The sequence below is a fragment of the Vidua chalybeata genome, chromosome 6 (genome assembly GCF_026979565.1).
Source record: "Vidua chalybeata isolate OUT-0048 chromosome 6, bVidCha1 merged haplotype, whole genome shotgun sequence".
NCBI classification, from domain to species: Eukaryota; Metazoa; Chordata; class Aves; order Passeriformes; family Viduidae; genus Vidua; species Vidua chalybeata.
Window position 1 is genome coordinate 50,892,817 of NC_071535.1, and position 18,815 is coordinate 50,911,631.

At 36.4% G+C, this 18,815-nt stretch overlaps 1 protein-coding gene across 4 annotated transcripts in view; it reads right to left on the reverse strand.

Moving 5' to 3' along the window:
• INSC (INSC spindle orientation adaptor protein) overlaps window positions 1–18,815 on the reverse strand; it is a 126,176-nt gene that overhangs the window by 75,462 nt on the left and 31,899 nt on the right. For 2 of the 4 annotated variants that reach the window (XM_053945834.1, XM_053945832.1), the window contains exon 2: window positions 10,566–10,659. In XM_053945834.1, the coding sequence (XP_053801809.1) occupies window positions 10,566–10,618 (53 nt within the window). In that variant the 5' untranslated portion in view covers window positions 10,619–10,659. Of the gene's footprint in view, window positions 1–6,515; window positions 6,610–10,565; window positions 10,660–18,815 lie in introns of those variants that run through there. The other 2 variants (XM_053945835.1, XM_053945836.1) reach the window with 2 other exon arrangements.

Sequence of the window (18,815 nt, forward strand, 5' to 3'; positions counted from 1 at the left end):
AGTGATAGTCTCAAGACTGAGAAACCAACTCAAACACCTGTGAATAAAGGACTCTTCACTGTTGCAGACTGGACACTTGCAATATTCAGAAGGCCACTTCCTTTAAGCCTCAAAGACAGGCCAGCATAACAGATTTTATGCTTGAAATATTAACTTAAAATACTAAAGTGAATTCATTTTGAAACTTGGAATTTAAACTTAAAGTTTCAAAAATAAAGTAAAAAGAGGCATTTTGCATCAATGGCACAAAACATAGGAATCTCTGGCCCAGAATTCAAGTCAGCCTGCAAACAAATGAAGGCTCCCTTACTCTGGGATCCTGGCAAGCAAGGTTAACAACCTGAATACACATCATTAGTGGATTTCACTGCTTTCCAATTAGAGTATTTGCCTGCCCTTTGCTTTCATCCCTTCCCACTACCACAGTTATCCCAGAGTTAAGTTGCATAACACATAATACATCAAAATGCTGATTTGTGCACAGCTGATACTGAACAAGATATTTTTTTGCTCTATAGCACTTCCCAAAAGTTTGCTTTCACCTATTGTGTCATCCATTGAACAGCTTCAGTTACTCAGGTACCATTGCCTAGTTCTTCCTTTTTTCCTTCAATAATTTTCTCAGCTTTTCTCTGGTTTGCTCTTGTTTAATCTTTATCCAGACACCAGTGCTTCTGACATTTAAGATATTGAAAAAATATTTCCATAACTTTTATTGAAGAGAATATTATATTCTTGATGTAGATGTTTTCTATATTTCCACGATAGCCTGGGACCAAATTCAACAATAAAGTATCAACAATTAACAAAAGCAAAATTCAAATACCTGAAGCGTAGTTTACATGTGCAGGATAATTAAAAGTTGTTTCTTTAGAAACAAGTAAAATATTACATATAGACCTTTGTGTATATTGCCCTAAATAAAACAATATGTATGTCTATGTGTGTATATATTTTTTCATTTTACCATGTTCTCTGAAATACTGTGAGAAGCAAAACAAAACAACTGGAATTGTTAACAGTCGCACTTCAGCTTAATATTAAGCTCCTGTTTGCACTCCAAATCCCTCAGGGTTAATATGAGCTCATAAACCCAACCACTAACAGACACGAGCCAATTTAATGAGACCAGAAATGGGGTCACACCAACCAGCACATTTTTTAAGATCATTATATTATTTGTCAAAAAGGGAAAATAACAAAGAAAAATATTTACAAAGTTGAAACATTGTCCTTATAGTTTTTTTTAAATTTGCTCATTACAGGCCACTGAACAACTGATTACAAGATCCTCCCAACCATCCTCAGGCAACAGTGAACCAGATTAAGAGAGACCAGGCAATTAAATAAGGAAGAAATTCCCAGGAAACGTGAACTGAAGAGAAAAATACTGTATTTAATGCAGTATGGTACTAGTATTTGTCCTAAACAGCTGAAAAGACAAGTCATAGTTAAACTATTGAAATATCTTTAATGAAGGAATCAATTCTTTAAAAATTAATTGTGGAAAAACACCTCAAAAATATCAAGGTATGGGTACTTATTCAGTCTCTGTTATGGCCATGGTTGTAAAGAGAGTTTAATGAACTCACCACTGTGAAAATGATGACAAAATTTAACATACGGAAGGAACAAGCTGGGTTTTGTGAACAGAAACATTCTTTGCATTTACTGGATGCAGTTTCTAGGTAATATTCAACATCTCCCATTTGCCACATTTCAGGAGGATGCTGCACCCACAGCAGGCATAACAAGGCACATGAGCTTATAACATAGTGCTGTGTAAGAACCACTGAAATAGAAATATATGGAGACACGCTAGTAAGGACTTCCTTTGTGTTTCCCCAGCTGAGGTGGAACACAAAGACAAGGGAAGGTAAAGTGGTTTTCCTAAGGCAAGAAGATTAATCAGCATTACAACCAGAAGAGAATCAGGAGGAATGGTATCTAGCACTAAATCAAAGTTTCAAAAAACCATACTGCCCTTTTGAAGGCACACACAACACCATCTTTTCTCAGAATAAGTCAAGAATTAATTCAGTGAACCTGAGTCCTTGAGTTTGAGGATCCCTTCATTAGTCTGATCGTTATTTTCACGTTTCCTGAAGAGTTGTATTTCTGTTAAGCAGGACAACTTGGTTTTTTCCCCTGTCTTAGCACAGTAAAGGGGAAGGTCCCTAGAATGCTTCAAAGCAGCTTGAATGTTGTACAGGAAAGATATATTGGATACACTAAGCAAAAATACAGGATTTCATCCTTGAGTTCCTTCCAGGGCTAACTAGAATAATTCCAGCTTACATTACCAATGTGATAACAACAGCAATATGGCCTAACTGCTAAAAGGAGAGAAAATTATGGAACTTTTGGTTCCATAACATGCCATTTGATTTGAGCATAGTCTACCTATTACGATAATAATTTACACTTTTTAACTCCCTTAGCATTAACATTTTTTTTTAGTTCACAGGTGGTATCCTGTGAACTAAAGGTGGCTTCCCTTCCAAAAAAAAAAAAAAAAAAGCAACCCAAAACAAACGATACCATTTTTTCCTATATTATGTCAGTAAGAATACTAAATTCAGATTACCTAACATATATATAGTTGCATAGGAAGTCAAAGTGTCTCAGTAAAACAAGTACTTAATAATTTAATATTGCAAAAGGAAAAGTAAATACAGTCTTTACTATAATTTGCAAAGTTCACAAAGACTTGGAAAGTAAAGAAGTCAAAGATTAGACACTGCAGGCTCTGTGTTCTTCTTGTAAAACGCACTGTTTACAGAGAATACTACTTAACCTTGCCATCCTGAAGACTCTAACTTGCAAGTTCTTCACTGCATGACCAAATTATCAGAGCAGGACATGGTAACTTGATATGGATTTTTGCTGGGAGAGGTTCCTTTTGCACGTCCCTCCCCCACAGCAAATACACTCTGGTTCAGAAAGTGCACACTTGGTGTTCTGGATTATTTAATACCAGGAAGCTCACAAAGACAATGCAGAAGTCAACACTGTGGTTTCTAGAAGCTACCCATGGCTGAAATATTATGATGTAAAAGTATAACATGACTGCATTGCAACTCAACTAAAAGAGGGGTTATAGTAGGATTTTGGAAGCTTTTTTTCAAAGGTTGTAGGGCAAATAAGCAAGATACCTATGTACTTCACTTAACATTGCACCAAAATTAAACAGATTCAGGTTTTGACTTTTGCCCCCCCCCCTTTTTTTTTTGCTTTTTGCTTTTTTTTGATAGAGAGAGAATTTATGGGACACCATCTGTGAACCAAAAATGAAAACTGTTAAATGCTAAGTGAAATATAAAGTATATACCATTATCATAATAGAAAATAGCAAAATAAAATTCTGAGTAAAAGTACTAACATGACAGTGTGAATAAAATTACAGTTTTAAAAATTCCATGAGATTCTCATAGCACATTTAAAATATCCTAAACTTCTAAGAATCCCTCTACCTGGTTAGAAAGCTTCATAAAGCAGAAAAGTTTCAAATTGCAATAAAAATACTTGGTAGACTAAAGGAAATCAGGGCATTTGTGTCAATGCATCATTCACATTGTGAGATTAACAAACTGGAAAAAAGGCTCCCTTGTTCAAGGTAAAGTCTTAAATTTAACACAGAAATAACCAGCAAGTCTGTCTTCTGAAAACAGAGAACTCAAAGAGGAGTGGTGCCAGATGTTTAACTTGCTCAGCATCTGTTCTGAAAGGCGCTACTGAAAAATAATTATGATAAAGATTAAAATTCATGTAAACAAAGACCATAAACAACATCTGAATAGTTTGAAAATTTTTTGTTTCAGTGAAAGCAGAGAAACACAAACCATGGAGTCAAAGCCATAAACCATAGAAGAGCAAGATAGTAATCCTGTCAACTTTACACTTTCTATCTTGGTGTCACAATAAAAACTTCATGCAACACTTGTGAAGATGCAATCAGAACCTATCATCTATGTCTGGCAAATAAGGTAACCTAACACTCAGGCACAGCTCTGTCACTGTGATTTCAAAGACATTCATTTATGGGTTCATTAAAATTAATTTCTGAAAAGAACACCAAAGCCCAAACACAAGATATTTACTGTGCAGACAGCAACTGCTTTTTCTCTAATAAAAAGAGAAGAGCCCCCTCAATAAAATCCCACATTTCAAAAGTATGCATTCTCAAAATAATAGGCAGAGTTTCTTCCATAATAAAGACTACACCAGCACTGCCTTGAGCTCTTTAGAGTGCTCATGCGCCACATGCTATGAAACGTTACTGACCCTTATAAAGGATTCAGAATGAACTCTTAATTGTCTTTAAGGGTGAAAGATGGTCCTTGATCTTTTAAAATTATTTTCCAACTTGCAGCAAGCCACAAATATGAAATATCAAGTAAATGAAGGAAAGGTCTAGTGAGTCCAGTTGGACAGATTGTTTAAATTCATCAATTTGTTCACATTTCAAAGTCACCGTAACTTGACAATTATTATAGTGGACAAACTCAGATCTCTTTTAGTCTAAAAGCTAAAATTCTCTTGCAACTTCTGCAGTTCAACAGACAATATTTTACAGCATAGCTCTGGGAAGTAGTATAACACATTTCTACAGAACATTATATAACTAAATATAAAGATTTAATGATAAAACTATCAGAAGGAAAAGGTTAGGAAATATCTGGAATTCTGGCAGACTTACAGACCCCAAAAATGCCCAAAGTACAAGTGAAATGCAATTATTTTTGCTGCTTGCTAGCTAAACCACTGACCTACACTTTAACATCCTGAATAGAGGAACAGAGATATTTTACCCATGGATTCAAAGGAAAAGAAAAAAATCTGTTGAGATCATACTCCTCATGAATGCCTCCAAATGATGGCAAATCAATAGTTGCTGTTTTACTAACATCACCCTTTGAACTTAGTCAGCTAGCATGCCTGAAAATCCTTCCCAGAAGAACCATACAGATTCACAAATCTGTTTTACAACCACCATCAAGACTCCATGCAAACAACTCAGCTTTCAGTTTGGTGACAGGTATGATATAAATCACTAAAGTCAAAAATGCTTCATAGTAAGCATTCCATTTCTGAAGCTATAAAATTATTTGCTGAATTCTTGTAGGGTAAACTGAGTGAAAGGAAAGGAATATAAGGTCATTAAATGAGATATCATTAGTGCCTTGAGCTATGCAATAATTGATTTTATTTCTTGTCACTAGAAGGTAATTTTATTGCATAATTTGCAAAGCACCCTCCTTTCTCCTGTCATAATCTGTTCCTACAGCCTGTTGCAAAAGGAAGTTTTTCAAAACACATTTTCAGTTCCCCAGCAAGCCTTCAATTCTCAAATGTTTTTTAAAAAACTCAAAGCAGCAATTCATAGAGCCAAGTAAGAACACTGAATTTAAAACTCTGAAAATTTTCTGCTCTAGCTCCTATATTAAAAATAGCTTGCTTTTTTTTCTTCTAGAATTTCTTCCAGTCTTTATCTGATGAATTTCAAGGAGCCACAACAACAAAGTTCTTGACGGAATCCAAATAAAACTGATCATAGGGAATGTAGGATTCTAATTAACACAGCAAGACCTATGCACAGCACGTAGCTTGTACAATACAAAAACCAGAAATAGAGATGTTGTTTTCTGCTTTTCATGGAGTTCTTGTCAGACAGGAAGTTCAGTTTGCAGACACAGGTGGGAAAAGCCAGAAATACAGAACAAGCCCCTCATTATCAGCAGCAAACACTGTAGGAAAGTGAAACAGAAAGTATTCAGCCCTTACAGAAGACATCCCTGATCAGACAAAGTATTTAAAGTAATTTACTTAAACACAATTTCATGATTAATTATAACTGGAGCACAGTCTTATAATTGAAGACTAAAAGAAGTGCTATTAAAAAAAAAAAAAAAAAAGAGGGAAATCTTGTGAGAACAAGCACTCAGAGATGTGGCTACAAACTACAAAAGCCACACAGATTTGAAATAGAAAGGTAAGAAGAACTGAGGTGTTTTAAAGAAAAAATAGACCAGAAAGAGAAAAAAAGAGAACAACCTTTATTTGTATTTATTCACAGAATTCACATCCCTAAAAATCCTTCACCTGGGGACTCATATCTAAGAAAATAGGTAGATAATGAAACAGCAAACATTTCCATGAGCTGCCATGAAACCAAACAACTCACTGCTCAGAATTCAGGGCCAGGAGAACAATGGCATCAAAACCTACAGATTCCAATCACCCACAGAATACAAAGGGCAAGATATCATTGGCAAGCTCAAGGGAAAAAAAAAAAAAAAAACAGATGCCATTTTAGTCAGAATTCACTTTCTATGACAGGATAACCAAATGTCACTGCCTTTGATTCAGAGCACTACATCATATATTGAGTACTGAGACATTTTAGACACTACAGAGAGACCAATGGATGGATCCATTCTTTTCCTAACAGCCCCATAAGAACAAAATATTAAACACATTGAAGGATTCTGCCCATGTCTTACCCCTCAAAATACCTCTTTTCAGCTGTATAGAGGTCACATGAACTCTAAAAGTAGAAGCAAAATGCAATGTGAATGATCCCTGAAATTATTCAGCTCCTGATCAGGTAGAAATCCTCTTACTTTATAAAGGGTTTTTTTTACCCTTTTTCTTTCTTTTTTTTTTTTTTTTTTAAACAATATTCATTTCTGGGACTTTTTATCTCATATGTCCATATGTTTTTATCTCATATGTCCATATGTTCCATAACGTTCTACAAATTTGTCATTCTGATTAGGCAGAGAAACAAGCAGAATCAATGCAGCTCCTGCAGTGTAAAATCCTGAATTTTTCTTGCTTCTCTTTCAAGTTACAGCTTGCAAAAAACATTATCCAAATGCCAATTAATACCAAATATAGAGAATTATTTTTTCTTCTATTTCCATAAAGGTTTCTACATCACTTCAAGTAGTACTTCTATACCCACTGGGCACACAGCAATATACTGAACAGAGTTGTGAAAAAAAAAAAAAAAAACCATTGTTCCCAGCCCTTCATGGATGCTCCTGGAGTCCTGGAAATAGCTTTAGTTTGCTACCTGAAAACCAGCAAGGTATTTTAATCAATTCATGGAATCATGGAATGGTTTGGGTTGGAAGGGTCTTAAAAGATGATCTGGTTCCATCCCACCTGCCATGGGCAGGGACATCTTCCGCCAGACCAGGTTGCTTAAAGCCCCATCCTGCTTCTTTTGATGTAGCCCAAGATACAACTGGTTTTATAAGATGCTAGCGCATGCTTCTGACTCATATTCAGGATTAGGTTGTTCTTCAGTTTGTTTTGTTAATTTTATTCTGGTTTTATTTGGTTGCTGTTTTGGAGTTGGAAGGTTTTTATGAAGAAGAGGGGAAACTGGGGATGACAATTGTGGTTGGTTTTTTTTAACCTAATTTTGATTAAAGATTTTTTTTTTTTTTTTTTTTACAAATTCTAATTATACCGTGTTTCTCCAGTTGCAGCCCTGAACTGAACACATAATTCCAGAAGCCAAAACAGCATTTTATTTCACTTTTGGTGATGAGAGCTCTCTCTTTAGTTGAATGACTTCAGATTCAGCACTGTCTTATGTTTAGTTTACCATGCAATATGGAAAGTATAAAAAACGCCATGTCTACAATGAAAAAGCCTGTTTAAACTACAATTTTAACTCACAGAAAACAAGCAGGCCAATGAACATTCATTACACAGGATGAAGGGCAGGGGCATAAGTGAAAGGTAGGTTTTATTCTAGATGGAAAAGCCAATGTTAAAGCTCATTATCTCTTATAAAGAGAAGAATATCTTATAATTATATCTTGCAAAGATAAGGAAATTTTCCCAAGGCTACACTAAAAATAGCTATTTCAGCATGGGGTTATGTGCTTCTCTAAGGAATATACACACACCTCACATGCTATAGTGAACTGACCCTCCCTGGTGAAAACAGGTAATTTTTATGGTCCTGTAAGGTGCTTTACATGGGAATACAACTTTTGGAGAGTAAATAAATTGCTCCTTTATAAAAGTGGTCTATTTCCAATTGTTTTCTCTCCTAAGAGACAAAATCATCACTTAAGTTCCTAACTCACTGAAATAGAAAAAAAAATTTCTGCAACAATAATTTGTTTTTCCTCAGGATACTTCATAGTTTTAAATACTGTATCCATAGAAGTCTAGATATCAATTAGAGATAGCAGCTCTGACAGTGTGTTAGAAAACCATTAACACCATGACTCAGTACTCTAGAGACTCCAGCACAAGTTGTGATTTTTTCATAAAATCTAAGGAAAGTATGTAAACAACAATTCATGAAGCACTGAGACTTGGTTTAAGGCCCCTGTTTCAAATTCCTTATACAGCCAAAATAACTGTTGACTCCAGTGACCACTGTAGAAACACTTGGAATCTGTTTGCATATTTATGGTACATTTTTCTTATGGAGACAGGTATTCTTGCTGAGGGACCTGCCTGTTTTTACTCATGAATGATTATGACCTCAACATGAAGCAAGGCATGGTTGTGGTCCTACACAGGATTTACCTCGGTTGGATTTGAGCTACCTTTCCCCTGTGACAAGACCCAAGAAGTTAATTCAAGCCACTCTCACAAAGAGCAGGAACATGAACTGGAATCCTGAGACAGTCATAAATCCTAGCCGGATACAGGAACAATAAAGAATTAAGAATATTTGAATCTTGTTATTTTGAAAATTCCCTTAATGCTTTTAAATGCTCTATAGGAGCCATATCATTCATTTCTATAACCCAGAGAAATTACTTAATCTCATAAAAATTCAATTTCTTTGGAAAAGCTAATATGTTGGGTGGGTTTTTTGGTTTTTTTGACAATCAAAAAGAGCATTTTGTACAGTTCCTGAACTTCATCTAGTCTATTCTGTGTTCTTTCTGCTGAATTCTTACTATAAAAACACCTTTTCTTATTTTCAGTTCCAATGCTCTCTGAGCCTTCACCTTTCTTACCATTGAAAACTTCAGTCTGCCTGTTTCTTACAGAGACTTGATCTGAAATAACCCTAATCTGTAGTGGGGAAAAAATATTAGTTCTCAAAATAAAAACAAACAAACAAAAAAAATAGGAGCTTTATATTTTATTGTGGGTAAGGGAGAGTATTTATTTATTTTTAGATTTCTCTATAGAGAATTGCCCTGCTGAGTCCAGCTCTTTGTCAAAACATAATGCTTGCTATCTAAGACTTTTCCAAATCCCTTCTTGTGCTAAGATACAGTTCAGAGTGCTTGTAGAGTGGTTGTGTTCACATAACATGGCAGAGCTTTGCTCTTCTCAACTCTGCACACCTGACTCACAGGCATTTTCCTTTTCTAGAAGCCACCAGCCTACAAAATTCAGTGCTTTTCAGTTCTGTGCTGCTGTTACCTCTAAAGTGCATTTCTCCTACTCCACATTTCCAGCTGCTAACATGGAGAGACTCAAGCTAACTTCCCCATTTATGTATTATAAACAAATCTTGCCACCACCAGCCTGGATCAGCCTTTGGCCACCCCCAGGACCTGTTCCCTCAGCTCTGTTTGCAGCTAGTTTTCTACAGCTAGAAGTCTTAACTACCCCATTGCTCTTGGAATACTTCTATACATTGCTTCTCACAGAAAAGAATATGTTTAGATGGTGTTAGTGACTCTGAGTTTAATGGTAATATCAAAGTATCTGCTGGAAGACTGAGGAAAGGAAAGGTAGAAAAATATCAAACTACCCATGAAGAAAAGCATAGTATTTTGAGATTGTATGTCAATAACAATTGTAAGTTAATTACAATAAGGAATTGCAGTCTGACCTGAAGAAAGAAGATTAGGGAAAAGATTGAAAGTTAATTCCTTTTTATTTCTGATTTTATTCCTGGGTTCAGCAGACCTCACCCTCCTTTCCCTAGACAAAACCAAAACAAACCCTGTTGGGACACATGACTGTAGGTTATTGTAAATTTTTTTTTTCTTTTCATGGAAGCTCTATTAGGCTAGAAGCAAAACTATATTATACAGAGACAGTTACTAGATGGCAACCAAAAGATAGATTTTTTAAAAATCTTTTGGTTAGCAGAGTCACCAATGTCTCCATTCCCAACAGGGCACCACAGACATTATACCATACATTATACCATAGCCTTCATATTGTTACCATACCTACACCAGAACAAAGTCAACCATGCTAAACAAATTCTTATTTATAGCTTTCAGCAGTCTTTACAGAGTGCAGAGGTTTCCAGTCATTTCCATCATGACTAAGAAGCAGTCCAGTAAGCACAGTCACAGTGCTACTGCAAACATGGTCATCCATTTAAAATGATGGCTGCAGAAACACTGCCATGATTTACCACACTGCAGATATACAAATTTACAAATGCCTCCAGAAATATATCTCAAATTTCCACATTCATTCTACAAATTCCATAGGAATACGAGCTGGGTTTAAAAATGAGCCTTTAAGTATCTTCAGAGCCTCAAAGGAAAGTGCAGCTGCTGCCTCAGAACCATTTAATCACTCAAATGTGGATGATAGAGTGCACCACTTACCGCTGAACTGGTAAGGAAAGGGAATCTAAGTGATCCTCGCCCTTAAAAGCCATATTTATCCTGTTCCTATGTGCACTTCTCCATAGGCTGGAATCTAGAAAGAAAAGAGTCATTTAGTAAACCTAGGAAAACTCAGGTATCTTCAGCCCAGGCTGGCATGGCCTTTTCCTACTCTTCTGTGGAGACAGCTCATTAAAACAAATAAAAGGTCTCCTTTTCCACAACTCCAGCAGTTAACAAAGGCCATTAAGTACATTTCATAGCATAAACATAGGGTTTGCATATTCCTGAAGATCCTGGACTACTGCACAAGTTAGAGCCATCTGGGTTGAACATTTCTGAGTTAGTATTGAGGTATTATTTAGCCTCATTTATTTTATATTAACTTGAATGCTAGAGAAAATCTAATGAGTATTATAGTAATTCTTCATGTTATTGTGAGAAAGATTGCAAGTGAGGCCCCTTCCAGCCCTAATTATTCTGCAATAGGATTTCAGGATTGTTAAGTACTACATTTACAGAAAGGTCCTTGATGACTAAATTGCTGAAGTATTTGACCCTCCCATGTGAGACAATTTCATTTTTAGTACATTTTAAAAGCTGCGCACATCTTTCTCCTCCATGATTTCCCTTTATACCTACTGACCAAGAGATGGATCCAAGCTTTATTGCACTATAAAGAAAACAAGAAAGGAGAAGGATTCCTCATTTTCACAAAAGGAAGAGTTCTGCCTCTTTCCCCTCTTCCTTTAATTAGCCCCTCTTACATTAGAGCACTACCTACTATAGGTCAAACTATATTCACAACAAAAATCATAGAGGATTTATTGTACAAAAAAGGTGAAGTCATTTTCACTCACACACATGGCTAGAATAAAACTAAGGCAAAATGTTTGAAGGAAAAGACTAATCCATGACTCCAGAAGAAGGAGGAAATGGATTCATTTGGACAAGGAGACAGGAACAGTGGCAAAATTATGCTTTCTTAGATGTGAAAAAAAACTGGGATCAATGGATCTCACTCCTAGAGAAAATACTTTACACAGGAAATTACTGTTGTTTGTGTCACCGAGGCAGAGTGTTTTTGATGTAGCTGCTTGTGAAATTCTGCTATTTGGTTATTAGCTGCATTGTGGGAGCTGAGTCAGCCAGCATTCAAGATCTTTGCCACCCCAAATTGCTCTTAATTGACACAGAGTGATCCTCACTCCCTTTCCTAGCAAACTGATCTCATTACTAATGCATGTCCTTGTTTTTTCCCCAAGATCTCACAAACATGTCCTGAGCACATAAAAGTATTACATCCAGTGTAATAGGTTCACATGCTCTGTCCACTGTTAGCACCAGATTGCTCTGGTGATGGTGTCATCCTGTGTTCCTCCCTACACCCTAGGTTTTTCTGGAAATAACAAACTTAATTTAATCCTTCTTTAGATGCATAGACTAAGAAGATTGAAATATAAGAGAAGAATCAATTAAAAAAAGCCAAAACCAACACAAAAAAAAAAAAAAAAAAAAAAAAAAAACCAAAAAAACCCACATTAAAAATAGTTTAATTGGTACTGAAGTCTCTGGTTTAAAAAGATTGCAGATATTTCACAGGTTTTGACTGGAGGCTCATATGCCCAAGTATGAAAATATTAGTATGTATTTTTCTGCTCCTGTGACACTAAGATTTGAAAAACAAGCTTATTTTGGGGGGCAGGAGGAGGGGGAATTTAGATCATTTAGTGTATGATCTACAGATTTCACTAACAAATTGAATAAATGAGCTATCTTCATTTCCACTAGTAGAATATTTTCTCTTTTTTAAAGACATTTAAGATTACCAGATACAGACAATTGTACAATCACATTTACTGGAAACAGCCAAATATCACAATAATCACCGTCTTCATTTGGAGGAGATACACTTAAAGCTGAACATATCCACATAAAACCTTAATCTCCAAAATTAATTTCACCCCCCCTAAATCTTGTCATTTAAAGGACAAAAAAAAACCAATATTTTAGCCTGCAGAATTACAGATTCCATGGACACTAAGCCTCTCTTTCTGCTCAGCATTAGACCTGGATTTACCTTCTCGCACTACCAACACTAAATCAAATCTAAAGCTTCAGCTTCCTCTGGCAAGCTACATCTACTTCACCATTAGCTCAGCCTACTACCAATTTCTGCACATACAAATCAAAGCACCTTCTTGTATGCCAATTCCTGCAATCAGTGACATAATGTACACAGACATAAATTAGATTATTGCATGTCCTTGTTCCCCATAAATTAGAAACCTGACAAAAATGCAAGTTTTTATATGCTGTCTTCCCACAAAGCACACTTTTATATTATGTCTGAGAGCCTTTAAAAACATTATCAACTCCTACTTAGAGGTTGCTTATGCTCCAGGAACAATAACAAAATGCCACAACAATATCTTAACCAAACTGTCTGGCTCAAGACTATGATTAGATATTAGCTTAAATATTTAATCCCAAATTAATGTTGGCAACATGAGGAAATTCCTGGCACTTTGCCAGAGAATCCACTGTACTCCCAGGATCACAAGAGAGGTTGGAGCACCAGTGATTTGTGGCACAGGCTTCTGGTCCTGCTTGGAATGCCACCTGCACCTGCTGGCAATTATAGAGCTCCATGGCAGATATTGTTCAGTTTCCAGTGCTCTCATTCTCCTTTCCAAGTAAGACCAAGACAATTGTGCTTCCTAGTAAAGGCTAGGAGAGAGCTGATGAGTCCTTCTCTTTGGTTGAGGTCTGCTTTTTATTCAAGTCACAACACAGTGCTGAGCTCCAGTCAGCACTCCTAAAAGCAAAGTCCTCTGCTCCAGCTGACTATGGAGATGTTACACATGCACTCACTTTTATTAAGTATATATATAATAATAGATAACATCAGTAGACTTCTGTAGGAGAGACTAATATTTTTTTTTCCACTGAAAATATTTCTTTCCATGACCAATGATTAGGCCCACAGCTCACTGGAGATGCTGTCCAGGTAAATTTGTACAAAAAAACCAAATCAAAACAAGCCAAAAAACCCACTGCTTGTAGTTTGCAATATTGGTCATTTTGGTAGAAACCCGAGTGACACACTGAAATGATCAAGTTGTATTTCTGGACTACTGTGAAGCCTTTTATTTAACACTTTATACAAGGCTTTACATCTGCACACAGCCTTGTATCACAATGTAAATGCTGACTTACAATTTGACTCCTCTGGTAGGTAGCACATGCATGTGGAATGACATATATTCAAGGCAGCAGGCTCTGTGTCCTGCATTTTTCTGTGATTTCAACACTGAATTAGGTTTTGAGATGTTATTTCCTTGAGGAATAGATGTAGATAAGCAGAGCACAAACTACATTTCAATCCCATCCAATACAGTCAGGCAAAAGCTTTTTTCAGAGAACAGGAGTTCAGAAGAGAATAAAGCATCACACCTGAAAGAGCATGAAAGCACTGCCCTCAGAAATCAGCAAAGTGCCAGTAAAAGACATGACCTTCATGGCCAAAATCCCCAAAACCACATAAGCAGGAAGAGGGATCTTGCTCATAGACAGGCACCAGGCACTGCCAGCAACTGACAGAGAACTAAAAACATCTCAAAAAACTGTCAAATAGCCCACCTGTAAAATAGAGGAGAAGTCTCATCCCAACTTAGACCAGGCTTGGCAGCACAGGGGAAACCTGTGCAGCATCTCATTAGCAGAGTGATGCAGCTGGCAGCTGTTATCCCACTGCTCCAGGACAAACCCCTCCTGCCTTACGAGAACTCCCTGCTGGGAGCCTCCTGTTGCTCCAGCCTGTTTAGCAATGGAGAGCAGCTTCTACAGAGCCAGTGCTTTTTAGCACCCTGCAAAACATGTTACTTATGCTAGGAAAACAAATTGCAACTCGTAGAATCTCCCAGTTTAAATTTCTTCTCCATCATTCAATGTGTTACCTTATATTTAACAAATTAGATATTAGGAGGGTTTTAGCATAAGGATTCTTTTAGGAACAACATCCACCCCTAAAAGTATCATGGTAACAGCATGTTTTCCAGGTGAACTCTGTGTGACTCAGTTCCTTCTACTACTGATGGCCCTAAAGTTCTCTATAACAAAATTATGTCCTTTATAATTAAGCTCTGAAACTTCAGACAATTAAATTCACATTTTTGAGCTCATTCATGTCACACATGTTCACCCTTGCAAAGGCTCAAATCAAAAGGCAAATCTGTGAACTTCCACCATGCACTTTCTAACCCCTAACATCATAATTTCAACACTAAAAATGTCTTAAAATAAGGTCAATCAAGAGCATAATTTCTCTTTCAGAAAGAGACAGAAATCCACACATCTAGCTTCTGACTATTAATAATCACCTGAATTAGAAGAGCATGTTACCTATAAGCAATATGGTTAACCTGAGAATAAGAAGTTATTAGCTAAAAGTCATTTCAGACCAGATATCCCTTGATTAATATGAACGGTTCCTGTCTGTACTAAAGTACAATCTCTTTTCTGCCAAACAGTGCTTGCCCTTATTTTACAATTCTGGGAGTCTGGGAATCATTAGTTATTCTCCTATATACAGAATAACTGTTAATGGAATGCCACAAATCAAAATAAGAGTAAAATTCTGACAGCATTTATGTGAGAGGTCAGAAAGTAAATACATACATTCTGTCCTTCAGCAACACATCCAGCCCATCAGACGTTTTTCCACACTAACCATTTAAGGAGTCTAGATCCTGTGTCATTCTGCATTATGAGACTTACATGGGCATGAATTAATTACAATTGTAAGAGCCAACTCAAAATTAAGCTGGGTGTCACAAATCTAAGAAACCATAAAACCAGGAGCAAAAATAATGAAGAGCCCTTCAAGCGGTGCGTTAAAATGGGTTGTATTAGCATGGGATCATATACACAGATCTATGGACCACACTCCTGGAATGCAAAATTAAAACTAGGAGGGAGAGGTGGGAAAAGACACTACCTATGACATTCATTCATGGCAGTGTCTCTTGCAGAACCAATAAGAGAAGAAGCTCTGCTGAATAGTTTATGCCTTACACTTCAAGTACAATCTGAAGCATACATTCATTTTCAGTCACAGGGGGGTTTTATTTTTATTGCATATTTCTTCCCCTCTTTTCTCTCTGCTTTCTGCAGAGAGAGGATCTCATTTTAAATCTGCATTTGAAAACATTCCTTCTAATATATCATAAAAGAAATTGTTTTGGAAGGGACCTTAAAGATCACCTAGTAGTTCCAACCCCTCTCCAGGTTTCTGTAGGGTTACCTTCCACTAGATCAGGTTGCCCACAACCTCTTCCAACCTGTCCTTGACTATATACACATATTAAAAATATATATATACATATTTATTGGCATCTGTTTATTTAAATATTTTCTTAATATTTCACTTATATCTTCATAATTGCAAAAATATGTCATATATTCATTATAAATTTATATTACATTAAATATTTTTGAAGTACATATTATCATATATATGGAGGTTTGGAGTGTGTGTATATATACACATACATCTGATGTAGTTATTCATGCAAACTGAAGTTTGTGCTATTTTTTCTTCTGTATACTTCCCATTTTAGTCTTGCTTTACACATCTATACCTTGGAAATAATCAGGGGGATGGAGAGGGAGAAACAAAGATCTATCTCAGTCAAATAAGCCATCCTGAAAACTACAGACAATGAATATTATTGTGTAGACCCTTGAGGGTGGAAGAAAAAAACAAATCTGAAGCCAGTACCATTTCCCTGTATATAGAGGAATTGCTTAATTAACTTCCTGTTTTTTTTTTTAATCTCCTTGAACATTAAAAAAAAAAATAATTTATGATCTCCACAAGGCAAAATCCTGCTTTGAAAGCAAGATGTATGCTCCTTCCATTTCTTTATTTTATATAGTGGAGCATATGAAACACACTAAGTAGAACATATTTATCCAGGTAATTCAGCTTTCTCCAAGTTTAAAAATGGAGGAGATCAATCATCACATGTACCACAGAAAGTCTTTTTGCCAAGACATGGGTTTTCTTACAATGCATCTTTAACAAATTTTCCCATTCAAATACAAAATATCAAGAAAAATGGAGCTTCCATCATCATTGATTATATTATGAAAATATTTAAAATAATGAGATAAAGAAGGGCATAACAGATTTGATGACTTCTTTTCACCCACTCCCCATCAAAATGATTTTAGGTAACAGGCCACTGGAACAGCCACGTGTCATCTTTTGGGTTTTTTTAAATCTTACTAAGGTCTCTAAAATCTCCCCTTATGCAAGGGGCACACCAATTTCTATAGCTGGCAGTATTATGGGAGCAAACTGACTAGTGGTCACATTTCTAGCAATTAGCATTTCAGAGGCAGTTTCACTGGAAAAGAATTTAATTTTGAGGTTCAGGAGCCGATTAAGAAATGTCAGGTTGGGGAACTCTGGAGCTATATTTTACCTTTTATGTGGTGCAAAATAATCACCATATAAAAACATTTACTGGTTCTCAGGGCAGCAGTAATGCCAGCTGCTACCATGTAATTCTGGGGGCCCAATAGACCAGGCTGCTCAGAGCCCCATCCAGCCTGGCCTTGAACACTTCCAGGGGTGAGCCATCCACAACTCCGGGCAACATCTCCTGGCGCCTCACCGCCCTCACAGTAAAGAATTTTATCCCAATATTTAATCTAAACTTGTTCTCAGTTTAAAGCCCTCATCCTGGTACCTACCATGTGCCTTTGTAGAAAGTCCCTCTACAACTCTTTTAGGCTCCCTTCCAGTATTGGAAGGCTGCTTCAAGTTCTCCCCAGGGCCTTCTCTCCTCCAGGCTGAAAAATTCCAATTCTCTCAGCCTCTCCTAACAGGAGAGGTGTTCCCATTCCTGTAAAAGTCTTTGTGGTCCTCCTCTGGATTCACTCCAGCAGGTATCCTTCCTGTGCTGGGGATCCCAGTGTGGTTAGAGGTCAGAGGTTTGTGCTGACAATAAATGACCTCAAGTGAAATTGCCCTGCTTTGGTCTCATTTACGCCTGACACCATAGCCAGGATTTCATCTGGTCTCCATGTAGAGAGATCAGAAATAAAAGGGCTGTTCTTTCAACCAGCCACTGTACAGGGCATAAGGGAAAATAGGAGATTTTTGCACCTTAGAGTGTACAAATGCAGAAGCGTAGACTGTGCTGCTCAGAGGAAATGCCTATAGAATATCAGTTTTCTGTTATTAGATAACACAACTCTCCTAAGTGTAATGAAATTGGAGCTAAGATTCATTATTTCCCCTACAAACACACAAAAATTCCAAAAGGCTCTTAACATTAAGAGAAATTTTTAAAAGTCCTTTCCCTACTGAGGCATAAAATAAAGAAAAAATAATTGATTAACCCAAAGTTAAATATAATGCAAGTAAAAATTGAAACAAAATATTCCAGAGTTTAATCCTGTAAACAAGTACATAGAGAAGATAACACTGTATTTAATCACTTCAAAGGGAAAAGAATAGAAACCTACACAAATAACTCACTGCAAGGAAATGACAATATTTGCACATCTCTGTGTACAAACTATTACCTGTAATGAAAGGATTTCATCTTAATAGCCATTCCTGTTAGTCAGACAGGAAGTCTAAAAGACATCTTTATTTACATTGATATTCCTCAAAAAGAAAAACAAATCTGGCATTTTAACAGAGAGGAGCAAAGCAATATTATTAATTCAGGTAGTAGCCCACACTAGCCAAAGCTGTATTGGGCTAGCATCACAAGGCATTGCAGGGTAAACAGTGGTCATATTTTCATATTATTTGCCAGTGGTGATTGAGTTTATCATTTTACAAAGTTAATATCAAATTGCTCTTTTTTGGTCATAATTCTGAAAAACTTTAGACCAGCTTTAGACCAGTGCAGATAAACACACATTTATCTAAAAATTAGCTGTTCTCGGCCTTCTACGACTGTTATCTCTAGTCCTTATATCATTTCTCTATTTGAATTACTAATAAACATCCTGCTTCTTTCAATCAACTTCAGCATAATTTTTTCACCTTTCTAAAACATATTGGGAAAAAAAAAGAAAAAAGAAAAAAACAAGGACATCAGAGAACTACAGAAAAGTTAAAAGGGAAGTAGCTGAGAGATCAAAGTTATTGCCTGCCTATAAGGTAACTCAACAGAATGCAAGAGCAGGAGATCCAGTTGGGAAACAAGCACAAGAGATGAACTA